Below are 13,453 nucleotides of genomic sequence, written 5' to 3' on the forward strand. Positions count from 1 at the left end.
ATTTTCCAACAGTGTGTTTTAGAGGATGTTCAAAAGATCAATACTTAAGGAAGCTATGAGAATCGATCTAAAAAAAGGGCAGGAGGCTCCAGTAGCTTTACAGAAAGATAAGCGTATCATTATACGTAAAGCTGATAAAGGGGGCAATGTAGCTTCAAACTACAATAATTACTTTACAGAAACCCTCAGACAACTTTGAGACAAAGATCACTATGCAGAGATAGGGAGAGACTGCTATCATGAAGCAAAAAAAGAAAATGACTGGCCTGTTGAAAAGAGTATGAACAGGGAGTGATTTAGAATGATGAATTCAGGTATCTGAATTTGGCGAAACCACAGATCCCTAATATCTACTTTTTGCCCAAAGTACATAAGGGATCAATACCACCACCTTTCAGACCCATAATAGCTGGGATGGGACTCCTCACAGAACACTTATCTAAGTATATTGATATCTTTCTCCAACCTTTAGTTTCTGACCTGCCCTCCTTCATTAGAGACACTGGTGATTTCCGGCAGACAATTTATGATAGACCATGGAAAACTGTTTATATCAAGGCAAATACTTGTATAACTGATGAGAAAGGTTTGGAAGCAATGAGGATTTTTAGAAAGACCAAGTGAGCTATTTATTTATGACATAATGGAATGCTGGGAGAATTAGCTTAGATTGTTTTTAATAATAACTTTTTCTTATAGCAGTAATGATTGTATGAGCAGGTTAGAGGTACTGCTATGGGTTCTCGTTTTGCTCTCTCCAATGCAAATTTGATTATGGGACTATCTGAGAAACAATGGATGGGGAGACAGGAATTACAGGAATTTGAAAAAAGTACAGTGTTATGGTGTTGTTCAACTGACAACATGTTTCTTATTTGGAAGGGTCCTGTTGAAAATCTTCAACTGTTTCATACAACACTGAATGATTATGATGTCAGTGTTGAACTGAGTTTAACATTTAGCATGGATAGTATAGATTTTGTAGACTGGAAAACTATGAAGTAAAATGTAAAGAAAAGAGATAGCAATGAATAGTACTCTACATTCCACATCCCTACATCTCATATATCAAATGAATAACTTTATTTTTGGCCAGATGGTACGAACTAGAAGATTTTGTAGTACAGACAAAGATTATCAGAGGGAGATTGAACATATGAAAGAACAATTTTTAAAAAGGTGACCCATCTGGGATTCTAGATAGAGCAGTTCAAAGAGTGTATGTGACAAAAAGAGGTTTACCTTTGCAAAACAGAAAGAAGAGTGACAATCACATGAAAAAGGATCTTCAGTAGAGGGTAAGATTGAATATGAGGTACACTAATGAGAACAGAGGAGTCTATTTGATCATTAGGAGCCATTGGCATCTATTGAAAAGGGATGTGCATTAAACTCTATTTGTGAGTGTAAAACTGAGTATTGTCTAAAAAAGGGGACGGATCCGTAAAGATGTTTCCAGCCCAAGTGACACTATGAATGTTAAAAGTAAAGATTCTTGAAAACAGTGGTTGATTTAGGAAAAAGGTTTTCATAAATGCGGTCATTACATTTGTTGTGATTTCACTCCAGGAAAAGCATTGTCATTTGAGGATTTTGTTAACAATAAGAAGTATAACTTAAGAGACTTCTTGAATTGCAATTCTTCATTAATTATTTATCTAATTACCTATATATGCAAGCAGGTGAATGTTTTGGGATAGATTGCGAACTGTAAAATAATGGGATTAATACAAATGAGAAATGATGTGTTTTTCTCCGATGAGTTTGGTCTTTTTAAATCACACCTCACAATTCAAATCTTAACTGTACATGGAAACTCATACATCTGTGAAAGTGAGAGAAGCGTCCTGCACTATAGAGTAGCGGTATTTTAATTGTGTACTGGCTTTAAGGGACCAGGGTTCGCCAACAGCTATTGATTGGGAGGGCATTAAGGGGTTGATACTCTGTTTGTCCGTTCCTGTTTTGTAGAAATGTAGTTTCTTCTTCTGAAACTTTTTTTCATTGGTGTACATAATATCTTCTTTAGGTTGATATTATGTAGGATTAGAGCTTGCTTATGTTGTCATGTAGGAGTTAGTAACTTTGAGATGGATACTGTTACCATGATCTCGTAGCATAATGAATTAGGAGTATCTCCGGGAATCCATCCTACCAGGGTGGGATTCTTGATCTTTATTTTTTGTTTTTCATATACAAGACAGACATATTCAGTTACTGTTGCTTCCAATTCAATAATTTTTCTTGTATTTATTTTTGAAACTCAGTTTTACTGTGTGGTATCTGCACACTGTTTTGAGAGGGATGGGAATGTTTAGAAATGGCATCTTTTTTAACATGTAACGATGTGTTTGAAAAAAACATTAAGCCTTTTTCCTACCATAGAGACGTAGGACACTATAGTACACGTGCTAAGTTCCAATTTGTTGATGCTGACATATATAAAGTGGCCGCCATTTTAGCTCGGCACCGGCATTCCTTTCGTGATCGGCACTGTGCTGGTTACCTTGTTACACCTGTATGTGGCAAGGAGAAATTCCCTTAGTACTGTAAGAGACATTTAGTAACTAAATGGTAGTGTTTAAAGTGTTATAGTTGACATTTTTCTGTTCTTTCATCTCTTTATCACTGCAATCTCTGGAATTTTGCACATTTTAACCTTTGAAGAGAGCAATTGTTAGCACACTTTTCTGGATAATATTACACTGTATTGTGCAATTGGTTTTTAGATTTAGAGTAGTTTGTGAACGCACTTCATTCTCTTGATAGGAATGGGTGCATAGGGGAGTATTTCTTTTGATAATTCTGAAGGGGGTACAATAGATATCACATGAATGCTGAAAGTGAAAGCTACTATCTTTTTTACCTTTGTGAAGTGGGATCATTAAGTCAAAGATGCTATTCACTCGGATGCCATTCAAGATTTGAGGGAAAAGTTGATTCATTTGATTTACTATTGCTGAACTTACTCCTTTCCTACATCATGAAGTTTTGATTGTTAGGAATGAAATGCTTCTAAATTAGTGTATTTGCGCATATTTAGTACTGAACATGGCGTGTGATGTCAAGCGGACAGCGCTGCACATGGCAGATGATTTGAAGGAGCGAGTACTGCACGTGGCGTGTGTTGTCAAGGGAACAGCACTATACATGGTAGATGACCTGAAGGAGCAAGTGCTGCAAAAGGCGTGACGTCAAGAGGACAGTGTTACACATGGCTAGTGACCTGAAGGAGTGAATGCTGGAGATCTCGTATGATGTCAAGGAGACAGTGCTGCACAAGGTATGTGATCTCAAGGGCGCAGCGCTGCATACAGCAGTACATATCAAACACTTACCAGGTTTCCTTTGGGCCCGTGGGGACCGTCCATACCACGAACACCCTGAGGAAGGACAGAGGAAGAGAGTCAATGGCAAAGTACAGGTGAAATTAAGAAAACAAAAAAACACCAGCCTGGGCACTCACAGGAGATCCGGGGATACCAGGGGGACCTTTGGGTCCGAGCAGGCCTCTGGAACCCTAGGAGAAAAAAAAGAGTTGCGCAGTGAGAACACTAGTGCATGGTTATTCAAGGTAAAAATAACAGTGTGCAGTCAGAGGTGAAAATACTAGTGCCTTGTCATTCAAGGTGTAAATAACAGTGTGCAGGCAGTGAAGGTGAAAACACTAATGCGTTGTCATTCAAGGTGTAAATAACAGTGAGCTTCAGTGAGTTAAAGTGTAACAAATATTTGCTGTATAGAGCCAGGAGCCCTCAATGTTTAATACATGAAGTAAGCTGGTCCCCCATTTCTTTTACATAGGTGACCTGCACAGATTCTCCCCTGGCACAATGCATGGAAGCCTTCTCTTTGAGGGCCAGCATAGATTTGCAAAGTTAATGTAGTCTGTAAACAATTTGATACCACATGGTGGACTGAAACATTTTGATCAATTCACAGGCACTTTGCAGATGGCCTTCAGTGCTAAAAGAAGGCACAACAGAAGAGAACTTACGGGCTCACCAGGCAGCCCCCTGGGTCCAACTTCGCCATCGTCTCCCTGGGAAGGTAAAAAAAAAGACCCAGGGTTACATCCAGTGAGGTAGGAAGCGAACAGCTATAGAGCAACATCAACAAGCCAGTCTTACGTCGCTCCAATTCAATCTTTGGCGCACTGCCCGGTTCACAACTACCTTTCTAGGGGTGAAAGGACTGCTGTTCAGGAGACCATTTTCTAGCACGCCTTGACTTTGGCCCAATGTTATTTTTTGTGGGCTCATATAGGTCAAAATAAACTGAGAGAGCAGACCGAATGATGACTCTGATCCCACACAGTCAGACTAGTATGGTTATAAAACACATAATTACCTTCTTCATTGAAGCCCCTTAGCCTTCCCAGCACGTTTCTTAAATGTGAATGGGTGGATGAATAGGAACACTTGTACAGCACGGCACAAGGCAAGGTCTGCTCTTAACAAGACACAACTTAGTCCAGTGTTTAAACACTTCCTGCCCTGCCTCTATATCTTTCCACCAAAGTCTTCTAACCAGCTGAGGGAGGTCCTTCCATCTTCTAGTACTTCCCAACCCTTGCTCTAATCTTACATCCAAAGTATTCTTAGCGCATGAGGCCCTTCAATTGTCCAACTTCCCAACAGTCACCCTTTTTGTTTACATACAAAGTCTTCCAACCACCCACGGTCCTTCCAGTGCTTCCCAAACCTCTCTCTTTAATGTTATATCCAAAGTAGTCTTCCAACCATCCAAGGTCCTTCCACCTCCCAGTGCTTCCCACTCATCTTTCTTTAATGTTGTATCCAAAGTCTTCCTACCACTCGAGGTCCTTCCACCTCCCAGTGCTTCCCAATCGTCTTTCTTTAATGTTGTATCCAAAGTCTTCCTACCACTCGAGGTCCTTCCACCTCCCAGTGCTTCCCAATCGTCTTTCTTTAATGTTGTATCCAAAGTCTTCCTACCACTCGAGGTCCTTCCACTTTCCAGTGCTTTCCAATCGTCTTTCTTTAATGTTGTATACGAAGACTTCCAACAACTTGAGGTCCTTCCACCTCCCAGTGCTTCCCAACCCTCTTTCTTTAATGTTGTATCCGAAGTCTTCCTACCACTCGAGGTCCTTCCACCTTCCAGTGCTTCCCAACCCTCTTTCTTTAATGTTGTATCCGAAGCCTTCCTAGCACTCGAGGTCCTTCCACCTTCCAGTGCTTCCCAACCCTCTCTCTTTAATGTTGTATCCGAAGTCTTCCTACCACTCGAGGTCCTTCCACCTCCCAGTGCTTCCCAACCCTCTCTCTTTAATGTTGTATCCAAAGTCTTCCTACCACCTAAATGTCCTTCCACCTTCCAGTGCTTTCCAATCATCTTTCTTTAATGTTATATCTGAAGACTTCCTACCACTCGAGGTCCTTTCACCTCCCAGGACTTCCCAATCGTCTTTCTTTAATGTTGTATCCGAAGTCTTTCTACCACTCGAGGTCCTACCATCTTCCAATATTTCCCAACCCTCTATCTTTAGTATCACCTCAAAAGCCTTCCATTGACAAGAGGCCCTTGCACATACCAACTCTTCATAAAGATGACACTCTCACATATCCTTCCAGATATGTACCACTAACCATGCATGCCAACCCTCCTCAAAAGCCTTTATTAAACAGCCTTAATATCTTTACACTATTACTCCAGTTACATAAAACATGTTATCCTCAAATAAAAGCAAAAAAAGTTGTTCTCGTAGTACATCAATTTAACTCAGTATTGCATTAGAAAATTTAGAATATTTAAAAACAATTTGAAAGCACTGGCGAAGAAACACAAGACTTGGTCAGCCTCATAGCAGTTACTAATCAAGTTTACAAAGTCTTCCAAAATGTCTCTCATATGGCAATGAGCAAAGGTCAGTGGAACAACATGAGCTGTCCAAAACCTCCATGTTGCAAACACATGCCCTTCAATTTTGACGCAGCTTCTTATAAGACCCTCTTAATGTGGTGCTGCAAACACCCCCTGACTCTACTTCAATACAGTTTCCTGGCTTTCACGTCAGGAAGCTACAAAGGGTATGGTTGCATCCCACTCTCCAGTCCATACTTACATAATCTATGGGCCTGATTCATAAAGATAAAGTTAGACCAATAGTCTAACTTTACACCTGAACTCTAAGTTTAGAACCTAAAGTCTAACTTTACACCTGAAGTTAAACTTTACACCTGAAGCCCAAGTTTAGAGCTGGAGTCTAAGTTCAGACCTAAAGTCTAACTTTACACCTGAAGTTAAACTTTACACCTGAAGCCCAAGTTTAGAGCTGGAGTCTAAGTTCAGACCTAAAGTCTAACTTTACTACTTCTCGGTATTCAGAAAGGCAAGTTACTACTAATAGAGTTAGACTTTTGGTCTAAAAAAAACTTTAGATCTAAACTTAGACTTCAGGTGTAACCTTTGACTTCAGGTGTAAAGTTAGACTTCAGGTGTAACCTTTGACTTCAGGTGTAAAGTTAGACTTTTGGTCTAACTTTACCTTTGTGAATGAGGCCCTTTGATGGCAAAGTCAGTTACATATCCTAACTCTAAAGATTGTGATGTCCTTCAGTATATAGGCACTTCCTAGCCATCAATCAGTGACGATAGTTTGAAGATGTGCTCTCTGGTCTCCACGAGACCTGAGAACTTTCATCTTCCAACAGATGCTACTGATCACTCTGACCTTAATCCAACACCAGATGCACGACTGCCACAAAGCTGGACGAGACGTCGGGTATAACGCTGTTCAGGAGGCATCAGCAAATCAAATATTGAACACTCTGCCACTCTCCCAGCTCCAAGTAACTATTAATGTACCCCAAATGCTAACATTTCTCCAGTGTATGGGGCCTTTCCACTAAAGGTATCCGTCTCTGTTCTGACCCATGCCTCCTTCCCTGACAGTGAACACCAGACCCTCTCTAAAAGGGCACAAGTCCATAAAAAGAAGTGAGGGGACGAACTAAATTAGGCAGTATGCAAGCGACATCATGACTGATGACATTGCATGTGACATGACAGGAAGTGGCATCACAACCCATGACCTCACAGGAAGTGGCATCAGATCCTAAGACCTCACGCATATGTTTAGCAGGTCTATCATGGGTACAATTGAGTGCATTACAATGTTTAACAAATGAGATTCTGTGTTGCAGTTGTGCAGAAAAGTGACTCAACACAATGCAAAATCTGGGCTCAATTTATACAAAAATTATGTTTACTTTTTAAAACTCTGCCACACAGAAATTGGCAACAAGCAGAAACCTGGCAGTGAATCTGTTCTGCTTAATTGATTGTAAGGTCTGCGTTTTAAATATCTCATGGGGTTAAGGCGCCTGCTGCATAGATATGTGTGTGCCTGGTAAATCTCAGGGAATGATAATAATAGCAAGATAACTCTGGAGGATAATACACCTGCTGGAGAGATCTGTGTTTTGTCTAGTCCCAGTTTTGAATCAAAGTAGCACAGAGGGTTAATATGTCTCCTGCTATCACAGCACGTGACACAGAGATGGTAGAGTTTTATTTTAAAGTGGGAAACTGCTTGTAACACAGAGATCCTGTTGTTACTCGCAGTTCATACATTGCAACCCTTCTAATATAGCAGCGTGAATGCTGAGGGGCAGGTGACCCCTACATCGTGTAACCCTCGCTGTCTTACGTATCACGTCCAGCACATTGGCTTACACACATGTATCATTGTCATTGTATAATGTATAGATGTGGATTTAGGCCCAGATCTCTGTGCTGGGGTGAATGGATGACATTGTTCTGCATTCTGCCCATCAGCTGCTGTTTCTGCTCTGTCTGCCAGCGCTCAGGGGCCTCCTGCCGACGGCAGTGCTCGGTGATAGAACTCTAACTAGCGCTTAAGCACCCTAAGCGCTAGACACGGAGTATCCTGATGTGTGCCCCCCTCCCCAGCAACCACTCAGTACATCTCCTGGTTCCCTGTCCTGTGTCAGGGACCCCACCTTACCACCGGGGCCCTTACACGGTGCGGGGCCGGGCCTGCAACTACTGCAGCTGAGAGGAGTCAAGATAACAACGAGACAAACCCGCCCAAGACAACACTTCCAATCCCAAACACCCCTCCCGTGAACACGAGATGGAGGCGGCCAGCGCGGAGAGCGCCCACAGCGCCTAGAGTCCGCCCTGCACAGACCACGTGTAACCACAGACCAGGGCCCGCTCGGCCACACTCTCACTTCAACTCTTTACTTTCAGTTTTAACGAGGCCTTGTGTGTGCCTCAAACATGACCCTTGACCTTTCTTTCAGAGTGAATGGATGCGAGGGACTCACCCGCTCTCCGTCCTCGCCGGGGCCGCCCGGGGGTCCGTGCGCGCCGGTCTCACCCTAGGAAGAGAGAGAGAAGGGGGGGTTAGCATGGCGGGCAGCGCGCAGGGCAGCTCTGGGCATCCCGGAAGTGACGAGAGGCCAGGGAGAGAAGAGGTCAGCACGGATGAACACCCAGAGGGGTCAGTGCTTGAGCCCCAAGGACCCTCAGGGAGGACAAACACACATCTTAGTTTATGGAATAAGTTATTGTTATGTTATGGTGGAAGTTACTGTAATGTTATATTTTGTTACGTTATGTTACGTTCCCCTGGAATAACACAGAGTACGTGACCCACGCACAGACAGAGCGCAGCATTCAGAGGCTAGAGCCAGCCAGAGGACAGAAGATAACACCAGAATAGCAGAGAGGCAGAGGCAGTCTCGACAACAGCACTCAGACGCAAGAACCTCACACAGCCCACAGGACAGCATCCATCTGCTCCGCCACACCACGGTTGTGCCACCGACACTTGCCCCATTGCCCCCTTCTCCCTTTCTTGTGCTTCACAAACACAAAGGCTCAAACTATACTGGGTCCTGCTGGAGCAGGGCCAAGGCAGATTTGCATAAGGCTGGTCAAGGCCTCAAGTGGCACAGTGACACAAAACAATGGACTGCAATGCAGGCTAAATTGCCAGTAACTGGCCTTAACTGCCGCAATCCACTGGTCAGGGTTTTGTTTTTCCCACTTAGATGTCCTAAGTGTGAAGGGCACCCCGGGCATCGGGCGAGGCCCTACAACCCTGCATGGGGCTGCTTGGCTTCCCAGCAGAGGGGCCCAGCGGAGGGAGCTGGTCTCTTCCTATTGGAGCAGGATCCAGGCTGATTTGCATATGGCTGGTCCCTGTCTGAGATGTGAGAACCAAGTGAGACATGTACTGGGAGCGGGCGAGGGGCCCCCACAGCCCAGTGTGGAGCGGACTCCCATGGACACTGGTCCGGGGAAGGGGTCAGGCCAGAGGATACTAGATGCTTCCGGGACTTTCACGTCTGGTGCTTATTGGTCATATTCTCCAGGAGGCGTCGACCTGTAGCTGCTAACACAGTGTCACTCGTGGAGCCCCGCCCCCCAAGAATGCAACCAATCAACTGCTATGCCTAGCCTGTGGCACAGATGATACACAGAAAATACCATTCAGATAACACAGACACATGTGTGCCATGGAGAACATATCATTCAACATCAAATAACACAGAAACATGCATGCCATACAGAACATATCATTCAAATAACATAGGATCATGCATTCCAAACACATATCTTTCAGATGACACAGAATCATGTGTGCCAAACAGAACATATAATTCAAATAACATGGAACCATGCGCGCCATGCAGAACATATCATACAGATAACATACAATCATGCGTACCATTCAGAACATATCATTCAAATAACATGAAACCATGCGTGCCATACAGAGAATATCATGCAGATTACATTGAAACCTGCATGCTTTACAGAACATATGATTCAGATAACACAGACCCATGCGTGCCATACAGAACATATCATTCAGATAACACAGACCCATACGTGCCATACAGAACATATGATTCAGATAACACAGACCCATGCGTGCCATTCAGAACATATCATTCAGATAACACAGACCCATGCGTGCCATACAGAACATATCATTCAGATAACACAGACCCATGCGTGCCATACAGAACATATCATTCAGATAACACAGACCCATACGTGCCATACAGAACATATCATTCAGATAACACAGACCCATGCGTGCCATACAGAACATATCATTCAGATAACACAGAAAACCATGCGTGCCATACAGAACATATCATTCAGATAACACAGACCCATGCGTGCCATACAGAACATATCATTCAGATAACACAGACCCATACGTGCCATACAGAACATATCATTCAGATAACACAGACCCATGCGTGCCATACAGAACATATCATTCAGATAACACAGACCCATACGTGCCAAACAGAACATATCATTCAGATAACACAGACCCATGCGTGCCATACAGAACATATCATTCAGATAACACAGACCCATGCGTGCCAAACAGATCATATCATTCAGATAACACAGACCCATGCGTGCCAAACAGAACATATCATTCAGATAACACAGACCCATGCGTGCCATACAGAACATATCATTCAGATAACACAGACCCATGCGTGCCATACAGAACATATCATTCAGATAACACAGAAAACCATGCGTGCCATACAGAACATATCATTCAGATAACACAGACCCATACGTGCCATACAGAACATATCATTCAGATAACACAGACCCATGTGTGCCATACAGAACATATCATTCAGATAACACAGACCCATGCGTGCCATACAGAACATATCATTCAGATAACACAGACCCATGCGTGCCATACAGAACATATCATTCAGATAACACAGACCCATGCGTGCCATACAGAACATATCATTCAGATAACACAGAAAACCATGCGTGCCAAACAGAACATATCATTCAGATAACACAGACCCATGCGTGCCATACAGAACATATCATTCAGATAACACAGACCCATGCGTGCCATACAGAACATATCATTCAGATAACACAGACCCATGCGTGCCATACAGAACATATCATTCAGATAACACAGACCCATGCGTGCCAAACAGAACATATCATTCAGATAACACAGAAAACCATGCGTGCCATACAGAACATATCATTCAGATAACACAGACCCATACGTGCCATACAGAACATATCATTCAGATAACACAGACCCATGCGTGCCATACAGAACATATCATTCAGATAACACAGACCCATACGTGCCATACAGAACATATCATTCAGATAACACAGACCCATGCGTGCCATACAGAACATATCATTCAGATAACACAGAAAACCATGCGTGCCATACAGAACATATCATTCAGATAACACAGACCCATGCGTGCCATACAGAACATATCATTCAGATAACACAGACCCATACGTGCCATACAGAACATATCATTCAGATAACACAGACCCATGCGTGCCATACAGAACATATCATTCAGATAACACAGACCCATACGTGCCAAACAGAACATATCATTCAGATAACACAGACCCATGCGTGCCATACAGAACATATCATTCAGATAACACAGACCCATGCGTGCCAAACAGATCATATCATTCAGATAACACAGACCCATGCGTGCCAAACAGAACATATCATTCAGATAACACAGACCCATGCGTGCCATACAGAACATATCATTCAGATAACACAGACCCATGCGTGCCATACAGAACATATCATTCAGATAACACAGAAAACCATGCGTGCCATACAGAACATATCATTCAGATAACACAGACCCATACGTGCCATACAGAACATATCATTCAGATAACACAGACCCATGTGTGCCATACAGAACATATCATTCAGATAACACAGACCCATGCGTGCCATACAGAACATATCATTCAGATAACACAGACCCATGCGTGCCATACAGAACATATCATTCAGATAACACAGACCCATGCGTGCCATACAGAACATATCATTCAGATAACACAGAAAACCATGCGTGCCAAACAGAACATATCATTCAGATAACACAGACCCATGCGTGCCATACAGAACATATCATTCAGATAACACAGACCCATGCGTGCCATACAGAACATATCATTCAGATAACACAGACCCATGCGTGCCATACAGAACATATCATTCAGATAACACAGACCCATGCGTGCCAAACAGAACATATCATTCAGATAACACAGACCCATGCGTGCCAAACAGAACATATCATTCAGATAACACAGACCCATGCGTGCCATACAGAACATATCATTCAGATAACACAGAAAACCATGCGTGCCAAACAGAACATATCATTCAGATAACACAGACCCATGCGTGCCATACAGAACATATCATTCAGATAACACAGACCCATGCGTGCCATACAGAACATATCATTCAGATAACACAGACCCATGCGTGCCAAACAGAACATATCATTCAGATAACACAGACCCATGCGTGCCAAACAGAACATATCATTTAGATAACACAGAAAACCATGCGTGCCATACAGAACATATAATTCAGATAACACAGACCCATACGTGCCATACAGAACATATCATTCAGATAACACAGACCCATGCGTGCCATACAGAACATATCATTCAGATAACACAGACCCATGCGTGCCAAACAGAACATATCATTCAGATAACACAGACCCATACGTGCCATACAGAACATATGATTCAGATAACACAGACCCATGCGTGCCATTCAGAACATATCATTCAGATAACACAGACCCATGCGTGCCAAACAGAACATATCATTCAGATAACACAGAAAACCATGCGTGCCATACAGAACATATCATTCAGATAACACAGACCCATGCGTGCCAAACAGATCATATCATTCAGATAACACAGACCCATGCGTGCCATACAGAACATATCATTCAGATAACACAGACCCATGCGTGCCAAACAGAACATATCATTCAGATAACACAGAAAACCATGCGTGCCATACAGAACATATCATTCAGATAACACAGACCCATGCGTGCCATACAGAACATATCATTCAGATAACACAGACCCATGCGTGCCATACAGAACATATCATTCAGATAACACAGAAAACCATGCGTGCCATACAGAACATATCATTCAGATAACACAGACCCATGCGTGCCATACAGAACATATCATTCAGATAACACAGAAAACCATGCGTGCCATACGGAACATATCAAACAGATAACATACAATCATGCGTGCCATTCAGAACATATCATTCAGATAACACAGAAAACCATGCGTGCCATACAGAACATATCATTCAGATAACACAGACCCATGCGTGCCATACAGAACATATCATTCAGATAACACAGAAAACCATGCGTGCCATACAGAACATATCATTCAGATAACACAGACCCATGCGTGCCATACAGAACATATCATTCAGATAACACAGAAAACCATGCGTGCCATACGGAACATATCATACAGATAACATACAATCATGCGTGCCATTCAGAACATATCATTCAGATAACACAGAAAACCATGC

General features: G+C 42.7%; 1 protein-coding gene across 7 annotated transcripts in view; it reads right to left on the reverse strand.

The window, feature by feature from the left end:
* COL11A2 (collagen type XI alpha 2 chain) overlaps positions 1 to 13,453 on the reverse strand; it is a 363,078-nt gene that overhangs the window by 180,221 nt on the left and 169,404 nt on the right. For all 7 annotated transcript variants that reach the window (XM_078641597.1, XM_078641592.1, XM_078641591.1 and 4 more), the window contains 4 exons: positions 8,319 to 8,372; positions 3,998 to 4,042; positions 3,467 to 3,520; positions 3,339 to 3,383 (listed from right to left, as the gene is read on the reverse strand). In XM_078641597.1, the coding sequence (XP_078497723.1) occupies positions 3,339 to 3,383; positions 3,467 to 3,520; positions 3,998 to 4,042; positions 8,319 to 8,372 (198 nt within the window). The remainder of the gene's footprint in view (positions 1 to 3,338; positions 3,384 to 3,466; positions 3,521 to 3,997; positions 4,043 to 8,318; positions 8,373 to 13,453) is intronic.

Source organism: Lissotriton helveticus, chromosome 5_1 (genome assembly GCF_964261635.1).
Source record: "Lissotriton helveticus chromosome 5_1, aLisHel1.1, whole genome shotgun sequence".
In the NCBI taxonomy this organism is placed as follows: domain Eukaryota; kingdom Metazoa; phylum Chordata; class Amphibia; order Caudata; family Salamandridae; genus Lissotriton; species Lissotriton helveticus.